Below are 12062 nucleotides of genomic sequence, written 5' to 3'. Positions count from 1 at the left end.
TAATTACTCATATTGAATAACTTTTCAACATAATATCGCTTAGCGCAAGTCCCACATAGAAGAATTGGAGAAAGTTAACACGGTATAAATATCTTTATAAAAGCTTTAATGTTAGCGCGATAGAGAGAAAGGGTACGCCTGTGGTTTTATTTTGAACAAAATTACCAAAATGTCCTCAGTTAAGGACTCACCTTGTGACGTCACAAAGCGTCTGGAATCGTGATTTATGACGTAATCGGAGCGATTCACTGCTCAAAATCGCTGATTCTCTTCTAGGATTGGGCGATTCCCGATTTTACAGAAGAATCGACACGGGGTGATCGATTGTCGTGTCGACTCGGGTGAGTCCGTTACGACTCGTCGATTTTTAAAACCCTGGTTTGAAGACCTTGGATACATGTGGTAATGGAGGAATTGTTATAGCAACCTATCCTTTACAAAGCAGCAATATGCCTCAATTTTTATGTTATTCCTAGGATAATAGGCAACTAATATATAATGAATAGTGTTGCAATGAAAAACAACACAAGAGAATTGAGTATAAACCAATTCCATCAAGGAGGGATTGAAAGCATGGAGCACACTGCATTGTGGACATGGCCTAGTACTTCTCTATTTTGAAGTTGGGGATCCCAGAGTCAACCTTGGATACATGTGGTAATGGAGGAATTGTTATAGCAACCTATCCTTTACAAAGTAGCAATATGCCTCACTTTTTACGTTATTTCTAGTATAATAAGCAACTAATATATAATGAATGGCGTTGCAATGAAAAACAACACAAGAGAATTGAGTATAAACCAATTCCATCAAGGAGGGATTGAAAGCATGCAGTACACTGCATGTTGTGGACATGGCTTAGTACTTCTCTATTGTGAAGTTGGAGATCCCAGAGTCAAGAAACACATTCCTGGGAGAAAACTAAGCCGAAGGCACAAAATAAATTGGACCTGATTGTCATCATCAAGTATTAGGAGAACTTGCTTTTATGTGTAAGAATGAACATCCTTGCTAGGTGGGTTTCTAATGTGATAGAAGGTCCAAGGAACAACCATCTACAAGGTCACCATGGAGTATGAATAGTTGTCTGATAATTTCAGCAACATGTATCATACTCTATTTAGTGACACATAAATTATGCTGCCAATAAGCTAACTATACTTGGTAAGCTTACAGCTCACCTTTAGTGGGAGAATATCCACCATTTGGTTGTCTTTGAATCTAGCTAGCAATTATTCTTACAAAAATAATATTTCAGAGGTCCTGAAACCCTATTTGAAATGTTGACTATTGGTGGGATTTTTGCCAAGGTTAGAGATGTAGCATCTCATGCTAAGATACACAATGGACACAATTATATGCATTGGATATATGAGTTGGCCTTCATAAAAATTCAGGAGGTGAACTTACAGTCTGGATTTGAGCATCTGATATTCATATATAACATGTTGATACATGTATATTAGTATATGATTTAACTATTATAATAATTCATATGCAAACATTGTTTCAAAAGGCGGACCGCCTAGCGCCTAGACGGTCTAGAGGGCCTAGGTGCCTCGGCCATGCTTAGACAGCCAAAATATGCGGTCTGCCCTTGGGCACCTACATAGGCAGGTGCCCAACGCATAGCCCTAGGTGGCCACCCAGGGCTTGCGCCTGTCCAGGGGAGGAAATACACCTTCTTGAGGGGCATTTTTGGGTTTTTTTTTTTATAAAAAAAATAAAGGTGGGTTTTAGGTTCATTTGAAACTTAAACCCCATTAGAGCCCATTTTAGGGAGAAAAACCTCAAAAAACAAGATTTTGTAATTTTCAAATAATCGGAGGGTTTCTCAAAGTTACAAGAAATGTATACAAACATCACCCATTGAGATAGGATTTAGTTTAGGAGTTTTTTTAATCCTTTTTTGAAGATTTTAGCACAAGAAAGCATCTAAGAAGTGGAAGTTTGGAGATCGAGCAATCAAAGTGCATAATTTTATTTTTTAGAGTGCTTGTATTATTTTGAGGATGTCTTCTTCAGGATCTAGTCGAAGTGGTGATCCAGATTGGAAATATGGCTATAACCCGAATCCTTTGGATAAATGAAAAAGATACAAAAGTGGGCATAAACCGGTTTAAGAAACATCTTGCCATTATTAGGGGGAATATTGCCCCTTATAAAAATGTTTCTGAAGCTATCAGAGAGGAAATTAAGCAATATATGAGTTCAGTAAAACACAAACAGGAACAAAATCCTTGTCATTTGGATAAGTCTATCTCTAGTTCTGCTGAAAGAGGTGATCTAGGTTGGAAGTATGGTTATAACCCAAAACCAAACAGTAAAAATTGTCTAAGGTGTAATTTTTGTGAAAAAAATACCAATGGGAGTATTAACCGATTCAAGAAACACCTAGCCGGTTTTAAAAGGAATGTTGCTTCTTGTAAAATGGTTCCTGAAGCTCTTAGGGACGAGATTAGAAATATTTGAATTTGGTAGAACCAAAAAAGGAAGAAAATGAACCTTGTTTTATGGAAATATCTTCTCCAAGTTCTTCTAAAAGTGGTGATCTAGGTTAGAAGTATGGTCACAACCCAAATCCGAATGAAAAAAATCGTTTTAGGTGTAATTATTGTGGAAATGATAAAAATGGGGGTATCCCCCCACCTAAGTGCCTCCCGGCATTTTTTGGAACACTGTATGCAAATTATGCATACATTTTTTATTATATAAAGCCGACCCCAATTAGTTGGGAAAAAGGCCTTGACGATGATGATTGTTTATTGTATATGGTGTAAATTATGGTACATAGTATAATTTGCTGTTTGCATCAATGTCCTACCCAGGTTTTGGGGGAGGTACCAAAAATGTAGGTTCTCTAGAAAGCCCTTGAGAGGATATAGTGTAAAATATAAATCCTTTATTTTCCTTATAATAAATTATGTTTTAGATGTCATATTTATATGTTTTAGGTTTATACTTGAACTCCACATCGTTTTTAGACATCTTGTGCTATATTTTTTTCTTGATACCATGTTATATTTTGTAAGTATCAGAAGAATATCCAGAACTGGTATGGGATCATTTCACATCTACAATAAGCATATAGTGTATAACCTTGTATGCTATGACACCACCTTACTTGTATGGGACCAAGTCACAACTAGAAATTGTAATAAACAAGGCATGATCAATAAATTTTGCTGATAATCAGATGCTGCCGTTGGATGGCACCAATGAGAGTTGTTGCATTTGGATTGTTGACATTTAGAGATGGTAATCTAGCATTAGACCACCTTCAGAATCGGGGGCTTGCCCATCCCCTATATGTATATAATAATGTGTCATGAGGTTAGTCTCTAGGTTTTCTACTCATTCCTTGTTCCTTTGTGATGACAGTGTTTTCAATCTTTTTAGAATTATTTGGTTAGGTTTGGGCGACTTCTGAACATGTTGCAGCTTTGATATCCTCCTTCCCTATTCTTCTATGACGACCATATTATAATAGGAGTCTTGCACTGTGACAGTTTTGTGGGGGATATGGCATAAGTGAAAGACACACGTCTTTAGAGGGTATAGACAATCGGAGGGACCATTCCAAAGCAGGGGTTTTGTAATAATGTGATTTATCTAGGCACTTAGTAGACAAGTTTTGAGGATGTTATTAGGTGGCGGATTTTTTAGGAGATTGGAGGTCAGTAGCCTTCTCCATAGTGGCTTCCTTGAAGTCAAGCCCAAAGTCCCCCCCCCCCCCGCCCCCCCTCTCCCCTCTGTAGGTTTTCTGCTCATTGCTTGTTCCTTTGTGATGACAGTGTTTTCAATCTTTTTAGACTTATTTGGTTAGGTTTGGGCGACTTCTGAACATGTTGCAGCTTTGATATCCTCCTTCCCTATTCTTCCTATGACGGCCATATTATAATAGCAGTCTTGCACTGTGACAGTTTTGTGGGGGATATGGCATAAGTGAAAGACGCACGTCTTTAGAGGGTATAGACAATTGGAGGGACCATTCCAAAGCAGGGGTTTTGTAATAATGCGATTTATCTAGGCACTTAGTAGATAAGCTTTGAGGATGTTATTAGGTGGCGGATTTTTTAGGAGATTGGAGGTCAGCAGCCTTCTCCATAGTGGCCTCCTTGAAGTCAAGCCCAAAGTACACCCCCCCCCTCCCTCCCCTCCTCTCCCCTCCCCTCCCCCCCAACCAACCCACAAAAACCTCACCCCAAGTGCGATGATTAAGACTTAATTTTGATAGGAGCTCTAAAGGCAACCCTGTAGGAGGAGTATACTGGGAAACAGTAATTGACATGGAAGTCGGGGTGCTTGGCTTGGTCTCATCCAGTCACTGGGACCCAGCAGGGTACCGAGTCTGGATTAGAAACTTTGCAACCCACCTAAGTCTCACCAGGTCATGATCTCTTCTATGTAATTCACGTAGACTTGGTCCAGTCTGATTCACGCTTGGGAACCTGGTGAGTCCCAAACAGTCCAAGTTGTGACTCATCCTCTGCAGAGGTGAAGTTCTTCCTGGTAGGCTTGAAGGTTTGTGTCCATGAAGTAGAGGGTCCTTGTATTATTGAATATGCAGCCTCAATGTCATAAGGTGGGCATCCAGAACGCACTGCATGATGGCGTTTGGGGATGATATTTGCAGAAATTGAAGAGGGAACTTCGTCTCAGCAATTGTCCACTTCTCATGTATGATGGGAGGCATATGCCGATGCAGACATCTTGGCTTATGGAGGTGTTTCATGTGATGTTCTATTTGTTCATAGAGATTTTGTGGGCCTCTGCGATGCTTCCTCAGCATTTCCTTCATGCTCCTAATTTCGCAAATTGCAACTGAATGTACCCTTTATAATCATTAAAAAACGAGCCACCGATTGTTTAGGTAGATGCAACAGTTGTGCCTTTGCATGATTGAAAGTCTGAAACCATGCTTTATAAAGTATATAATATTACTGGTGCTAATGCATTGTGTGTGTGTGTGTGTGAGAGAGAGAGAGAGAGATAAGAACTTTGCAATGCTTGTAATTCCCTTTTAAATTCATTGAGTAATCTATGAAGCTCAAGTCCTTTATAATGGCTAATACCCATTGAGGCTTCTATGAAGCTCAAATAGGATATTTCTTGTGATATATTGTCTAATTGAGTTTGGGTATGTTGTAGTTGATTTTGTGTTACTTTAATTGTTTGATGGGATGAAAATGCAAAAACTCATTTGATTTCTTAATACCTTCTTTGGTATTGAGGACAAGGTTTTATTTACGCTTTAGTTGCATGTATTGGATATCAAGTTGTTGGATTGCAAGGTTTGTAGCAGTTCCTCTATTTTACACCTTGGTTGGGGCCTCCTCAAGCCCAATTGTGTTCATTGGAGTTGGGTTGGTTAGAGGCTTCATTGCCATTCTCGGTCTGCTACCTTGATAAGCATTTGAGCACATTTTTAGAGTGAGAGAGAGGGATTTCCCTTTGTTTCCTGCTTGGGTGGACAATCATGGAGTCTTGTTTGGCTAGGAAAGGAAAGTGCGTCTGCCCTTCAGCAGATCAGGGGCAGTATTTGGGTGGACTCTTGAAAATTAAAATAAAAAAATAACAATGTGTATCGAGGCAACTTTCACAAAGTTTTAATATATAAAGTAAAATTTCTTAGATTTTGAACATTATAGAGGCGTTTTACTGAAATTGTATTATATAAAAGGGATTTTTTGAACTTTTCAATACATTGTGAACATTTAAGTCTGAGCACGTATGCCATGCTCCCACAAGAGTATACTCCCTCAGTAGGGGTGGCAATGGGTCGGGTCCGGCTGGACCTGGATTCAGACTTGAACATATTCGAGTTCAGGTTTTGGACCCAAATCCAACCCATCAGGTCCATTGCCACCCTCACTATGAGCTTCCTTTTTTGTAGTCTACAATGGTGAACAAGAAAGAACTAATTTTTGAGGGGTGGGCGATTAGAGAGAGGCATTTGAGATCGAGAGAGAGAGCTATGTCTCCAAGAAATTGAGAGTGAGAATTGCAGAGGGAGGATGGTGATGAGGTTTTGCGGTTTGGGGAACTACGGGTATTGAAACGATTTTAGAGTTGGAGCTTTGGCCTTTGGGTAAACTAAAAATTCGGGTCTGGGTACCTATTGGGTCGGGTATAACAGTATCCTACTTGAGACTATTTGGATATCTTTTATTGGACCCGGACTCTACCCTTGGGTCCAAAACTTGGACCTATACCAGGACCTATTGGGGATACCTGGTGGGTATGGGCCGTGTCTGGGTCCATTGCCACCCCTATCCATCGGGCAAAAGACTTCTTTTAGAAGATTTTTTTTTATCCATAATTTTAGGGACCACCTAAAATCACTAGACAATCACATTCAAAAGAAAAAAACAATAATAAATTTTGAGTTTCTTGACACTTAGCTCACCCTTGAAAAATTACATGGTTTCTATTCCATCTTGAGGCATTATTTTCTTGAAGCCCATAGAGAATATGAATTGCAAAAAAAAACTTATTGAGTTTCCGTATACGAGTTGAAGAAGTTGCATCTTAAATTTTGGGTTCTAAAAATGCTCCTAAATTAGAATCTACTCCAGGGAGTAAATAGACAAGATCCTCCCCCAGGAACATGAAATCTTTTTTGCGTTAGAGATATATGTTGAAGTTTCCAATGATTATTCAAATTAATGGGGATGATCCGTGTTGCTTCAGTTTTTGTACCTAAGATCAAAGACTTCAACCAATTCGGCCGAAGAACATGGTTAGTATAAAGAAGCTTTCAAACGGTAATAAAAACTCAGCATCTATCTTATGCTCAGTTCTCTAACCTGCACACTTGCTTTGGAATTATAGATAATTAGGTCATTGCGCATGCTACTAAGATAGTATATGCACAATCCTATTTGAGCTTTTTTTTTCTTGAAGAAGAAGAAAGCTCTTTCTTGTTATTTCTAGCAAAGTTTAGGACCCTTTCCAACTAAGTATGAAATGAAATTTGAAGGCATATGCAGTGCTTATATTCACACCTATTAATACAATGTAGAGTGTCTTTATGAGAAGCTTGAGCTAGATGTCTGCTTTGTGTAGTTTACATGGGGTCTTTGACAGTTAATGGCATAGGATCCTTCGAGGTCAGGGCTTTTGCAGTGTTTGGAAGTCAATATGAATCTTCTCTGGAAGTAGGGAATACTACTTGTATTCTTCTACTTCTTCCCCTCCTTTTACTGTCGTACTTTTGGAGCTTTGCTCTTTTATCTAATGAAAATTTAATTAATTAACATTCACAAAAGAGAACGGGGACCATATTTATTAGTTATCTATTAAAACTACCATCTGCCTAGCAAAACTTAATTTTCTAATTAACAATATAACCATTTACAATCTTGCTTAATGCATCCCTCTGGATCTCATTTAGCACTAGACAATAATACAATGAAACTTCTGCCTAACTATGTGAGGCCATAAAAACCCTGCTCAGAGACCATTGAGAAAAAGAACAAAAATTGTTTACACAAATCACAGTCTCGACTGAGCAGACAGGCTTATGCATTGAACTCTTCTGTGAACAAGGATATTCACCGACCATAAATGGTTAGGATCCCTGTATTAGCTCACGTATATCATATCCTTGAACCTGCAAAAGCCATTTAAATGTAAGACCCTTTCACGTTGAATCTCGAAAATGAGTTTAATGAGTGAGAACACAGAGATGCTGCTTCTAAGAAGAAACACCACAAAACAAAGAAGATCAGAGCTAATAAAATACAAGTCTTTCATTCTTTTGAAAAGACTCGAGAGTATTCGCTTCTCTCTCTCAAAACTGAGGTGGACGAGCAACTTATCACCTGGAGGAAAGTTAACAGAACGATCACCCCTGAGTTCCAGAAAGCATGTATTGTTATTGGAGTAAGAAGATTGTGAGTCTGAGCGTAAGCCAACCCCAAAGCAGCTCCTGTCATACTCAAGGAAAAAGACCAATTGTAACCATAAAACAAGAACAAATTGATTCAGAGTGCTCTCTCTTTCACACACACACACAAAGACCCTACCAAGTATAAAAAGCTGGGGAAATTCCCCGGGAGTAAGATGGGCAATGGCGAAAACTGCCGCACTCAGAAGCACAGCAACTGGTGTCGGAACCCTACAGAATAAAAGCCAAAAATAACTAACACTAACTGGGTAATTACTTTAAAAATAAATAAAATGGGTAATAACTTCGAAAATTACAACTAACTTTGATTGTTATTAACCAAAAAAAAAAGAAACAAGTATCTTGATTTGTGGCAAAGTTCATGTGATTTAGTGATTGTTATCACGTATGTAACACACTGAGCATAAGAAGCAACACAACATCACTTCACAAGATACATTACTGCACAACAAAAGAGCCCATAAAATTCTCCACAATAGAAGTTGACATTACCACTTTGTTAGTGAGACCATCAGAAACCCTCGAAATACAGTTTCCTCAAGAACTGGCGCAAGAACCCCAGTTATGCCCACCAGACAGGCAGTGCTTCAAAATAGAAAATAAAAGAAAATAAATGTGTTCCTTCTCATGATAGAGCTCCATAAGTGAATCCTTGAAACAAAATGATAAGAAGTCAAGGACCAGTAAAAAGCCTCAGAACTGTATAGTTACCTGATACTTGAACTGCCAATTAAGGGTAGCAAGCGAACCAATGCATCAGTCTGAAATAAACTTCAAACTGAATACCATCAATCACAATGCATTTCAACTGGTGAATCGAACTGCAGTAAAATATATAAGAATATATTTTTGAAAAGAAGTTTTCAGGCAAATATGTCAGTCTAAAAGAATGATTCAAACTGGGCGTCCATGGAATTCAATTCCATCCAAAATTCAGTCCCATCTTAGTTGATTTGAAAGAGTCACAACTTACAACTCGATGTTTTAGAGCATGCAATTAAACAAACATTTAGCCCCCCAGACCACAGTATAAAGTCGGAGGAAACTTCAGCAACTTAAATAAAGTAAGGACACATCCAACCCCAGATTCGTTACGGGCTTTGTATAACTGCCTGAGTAAGTTACTTTGACAAGCAGGTTTCTAATTTCATATTATAACAAGGCTTTCTCTGCTAATCAGTAGAATATTCTTATTAACTGATAACTAAGCAATAATTTCTCGACCAACAAAAGAATATCTACCAATTGGTAAACCTCATTTTGGTTCCAATTACATCACAATAAAACTTCATTGAACCATACAAAAAGTAACAAACCCATGATACAGAAACTGCTAGAATTGAAGAATATCGAACTAAAAAACAATTGATCCAACCTCTCTTTGTGGGTTCTCGCCATTTAATAAGGCTTGGATAGCTCCTGTCAAAGTTATTGCAAGAGTCGCACCAACAAGGCCAACCCCTGCCCATAGAAGCCACCCATTCTGTAGATTGAATGGATCCTTCAATTCTTTGACAACAAAAAAGAGAGAGTCAATTTTCTTGACAAATGAAGAAAATTCAACAAGACACAGATAGTTCCAAAAAGGACCTCTGAAAGAAATATTCTACTTTATGTTACAAAAAATGGCACTACGAAGATGGAAACTTCAAAGCCGCCATAATTTTGGAACTTTCCAGGAGCTAACACAGGTATAAAGATCATAATTGGCCAAAATCAAGTTTTCTAGACTTTTTAATGGCAAAAATGACAAAGATGGTCTATATTTCTGTTTTCCATATAAAAAATACCACCTTTGCCAAAATATGCAAGTAAAAAGCCCCAATTCATTTCTATTTAGCTGAATCAAGTCCAGAATTTTAAATTGGGGTTTGATCCCACCTACAAAACCATCCCAAAATCTGTAATTTTAAGACTCGATAAACTCGAATAATCAAATGATATGGCTTCTAAGTACCAACTACTTACTGTAGCAGAAAATGTCATCTGGAAGTGGTTTGAAAATGCCAGTGAAACCATAAACAACTCCAAGTATAACAGCAGTTACAATGCTGCAAAAGGTAAATGGGTCAAGATTGTTTGTGTTCTGAGAAAGGAATAGACCTGTAAACTATCAAGTAAACAAAGAATTTCACCTAAAAGGAGAAGCAAACATGGTAACCTAAATAAGAATAATAATAATAATAATAATAATAATAATAATAATAATAATAATAATAAGAATAATAATAAGAATAAGAATAATAATGATAATAAGAAGAAGAAGAGGAGAAGTTATTCTTACAACTGGTCCACAAAGAGGAGTTCAGCCTTGTCATCTAAACTCAAGTCCTCTAGTTTGAACCCTAGATATGGTACAACTGCTGTCTCCACCAATCCTGTCAAAACAAAGCTGAGTGCCCACCCTCAGTTTCACTCTGCGAATCCATATTTTATGCTCAAAGCTTGTCCAATTGAACTATTCAAGCAAATTCATTAGTTATGAATCATATGGTTATGAATAGAAAAGAAATAACTGAGAACCCAATTTGTATATTAGAAATCTTGAAATTATTGGTCACCTTATTGCACATGCAAACATGGTGAGAAACACAGTTTGCCATTTCCATGGAACATCCCATCTCCGAAGAATCGGCCAACCTACTCCTGAATCCTAAAAAAAATACAACCAAATACATAATTTAGATATTCTAATGCTTTATGAACAACAATAGTTTTGTAGCTCTGTAATTAGAAAACATAATTTTAACACTACAATTAAGTTTTTGAAGGTCAAATAGAATAACCTTAGTGCAATAAATTTTTTAAAAACAAAGAAACACATCATAAAGCAACATTGTACTAAGTGGTCACAATCTAAAAACAATCATATGCTATATTTTACTTATCATACCTCATGTCCTGACAGTATGGAGCATGAGCATTTGTGTTTTATGTGCTCTATACGACTTGACATTAATGGATATTTAACACTTTCAAATCTTCTTTTATGTAATTCCAAAAATATAGTGTAGGTACTTTTTAACCACAATCTGCTCATTTCCAAGAAAAAAAAATTGTTGTTAATAAACTGACTGATAAATTCGCGATAAATTACTGAGAATGAAATCTCGTATAATATCTAGTGAAAACAACCTGTCACTTGGCAATGTAAGAGAGAGAGAGAGAGAGAGAGAGAGAGAGATCACATCTTACAAAAAATAGTAAAACAAAACTCCCCAATTTTAGTCACCGGCTTCAATTTCAACAGAATCCTCACCTTTTCTGGATCATTCATCCCAGGGGAACCTTTAGAACTGTAAAATCTTATCAGAAGTTCCCCTCTTCCTAAAACCAGTGATTTCCTTGTGCCTTTAACATCCCTGAAGCTTCTACAAAGGCCATTGTTTTGAAAGGCCAAAGCTTTAGGAATAAGACTAAATGGGTACCTTCTATTTCTGGTAATAAACCCATAATTTCCTCTATAAATGGTCTTTGTAAGAGAATTACATAAGCTTGAGGACTGTAAAAGAACAGAAGCCATTGAAGAAGCCATGGTCTCAAACACTTCGAAAGAATCAGAGAGACTATGGCGAATAATGAAGCTTGGCTCGTTTATCTATGGGATGAGGCCAAAAAAAAAGGTTTTTTCAAAGCCCTAATCCTAGTTTCAGTGATAGGACAAACAAGATAAGGTGGCATGGCAAGGGAGAAAGAGACGATTCCTGAAATTTTTGTTGCCTGGTATTTGTACGATATACCGGCAACTTTTCGTTATAAAACCGCAGAAAGCCCAGAATTTCGCTGCACAGTTTTCAAAAGTGAATAGCGATGAAACCGAAAAACAGACGAGCGACAGAAGGAATTTGAGTAACGAGAGAGAGAGACGAGAGACGAGGAGTCTGGCAAAATTAACAAGACCTTTATATGAGTTAGGGAGGCAAATAAGTGGAAATTTTATATTATCTGCTATATATACATATATAATTTAAGAAAGAGTTTATATAAAGTGTGAACATTCAAGATGCATTTTAACAAGGGAAAGTATAGGATGAGACCATTTACCTTCTACAAGGTGGTCACAATTAATCTTGACTATTGGATATGAGATTAGGTGATTGAATTTATTTCATTGACCAAGCTCAAAGTTCAAAAAAAAAAAAATTTGAAC

General features: G+C 37.4%; 1 protein-coding gene across 10 annotated transcripts; it reads right to left on the bottom strand.

Annotated features, from left to right (window-relative positions):
* Positions 1 to 7315: 7315 nt before the first annotated feature.
* Positions 7316 to 11820, bottom strand: LOC18422201 (CAAX amino terminal protease family protein). 10 transcript variants are annotated; one of them, XR_016055076.1, is made up of 10 exons: positions 11172 to 11820; positions 10474 to 10565; positions 10197 to 10304; positions 9881 to 9963; positions 9288 to 9421; positions 8624 to 8683; positions 8405 to 8497; positions 8031 to 8122; positions 7827 to 7933; positions 7316 to 7615 (listed from the first exon to the last, which is right to left on the bottom strand). XR_016055076.1 is itself a non-coding variant. In XM_006827154.4 (10 exons), the coding sequence occupies exons 1-10, from the start codon at positions 11445 to 11447 to the stop codon at positions 7574 to 7576; spliced, it is 1077 nt and encodes a 358-aa protein (XP_006827217.3). In that variant the 5' UTR covers positions 11448 to 11820; the 3' UTR covers positions 7316 to 7573. The 10 variants fall into 10 exon arrangements, 8 of the variants coding, with proteins under 8 accessions (XP_006827217.3, XP_088722248.1, XP_020522484.1 ...); XM_006827154.4 differs by having other exon boundaries at positions 8624 to 8673; XM_088866122.1 differs by having other exon boundaries at positions 8624 to 8673; positions 11108 to 11786.
* Positions 11821 to 12062: the final 242 nt, after the last annotated feature.

The sequence above is a fragment of the Amborella trichopoda genome, chromosome 4 (genome assembly GCF_054954075.1).
Source record: "Amborella trichopoda isolate Santa Cruz 75 chromosome 4, AtrichopodaSantaCruz75HAP2 v2.0, whole genome shotgun sequence".
Lineage (NCBI taxonomy): Eukaryota > Viridiplantae > Streptophyta > Magnoliopsida > Amborellales > Amborellaceae > Amborella > Amborella trichopoda.
Note: the sequence above shows the minus strand (reverse complement) of the source record. Positions and strands in the feature narration are given on the sequence as shown.

What these genes read in the sequence shown, in the direction of transcription:
- LOC18422201 (XM_020666824.2), bottom strand. Translation starts at nt 11,447, where the DNA reads ATGGCTTCTTCAATGGCTTCTGTTCTTTTACAGTCCTCAAGCTTATGT. An exon ending in CTCCTCTTTGTGGACCAGTT is followed by an intron (nt 9,964 to 10,196) that starts GTAAGAATAACT and finishes TACCTTTTGCAG; the next exon opens with CATTGTAACTGCTGTTATAC. An exon ending in ATTGGCAGTTCAAGTATCAG is followed by an intron (nt 8,498 to 8,623) that starts GTAACTATACAG and finishes TCTATTTTGAAG; the next exon opens with CACTGCCTGTCTGGTGGGCA.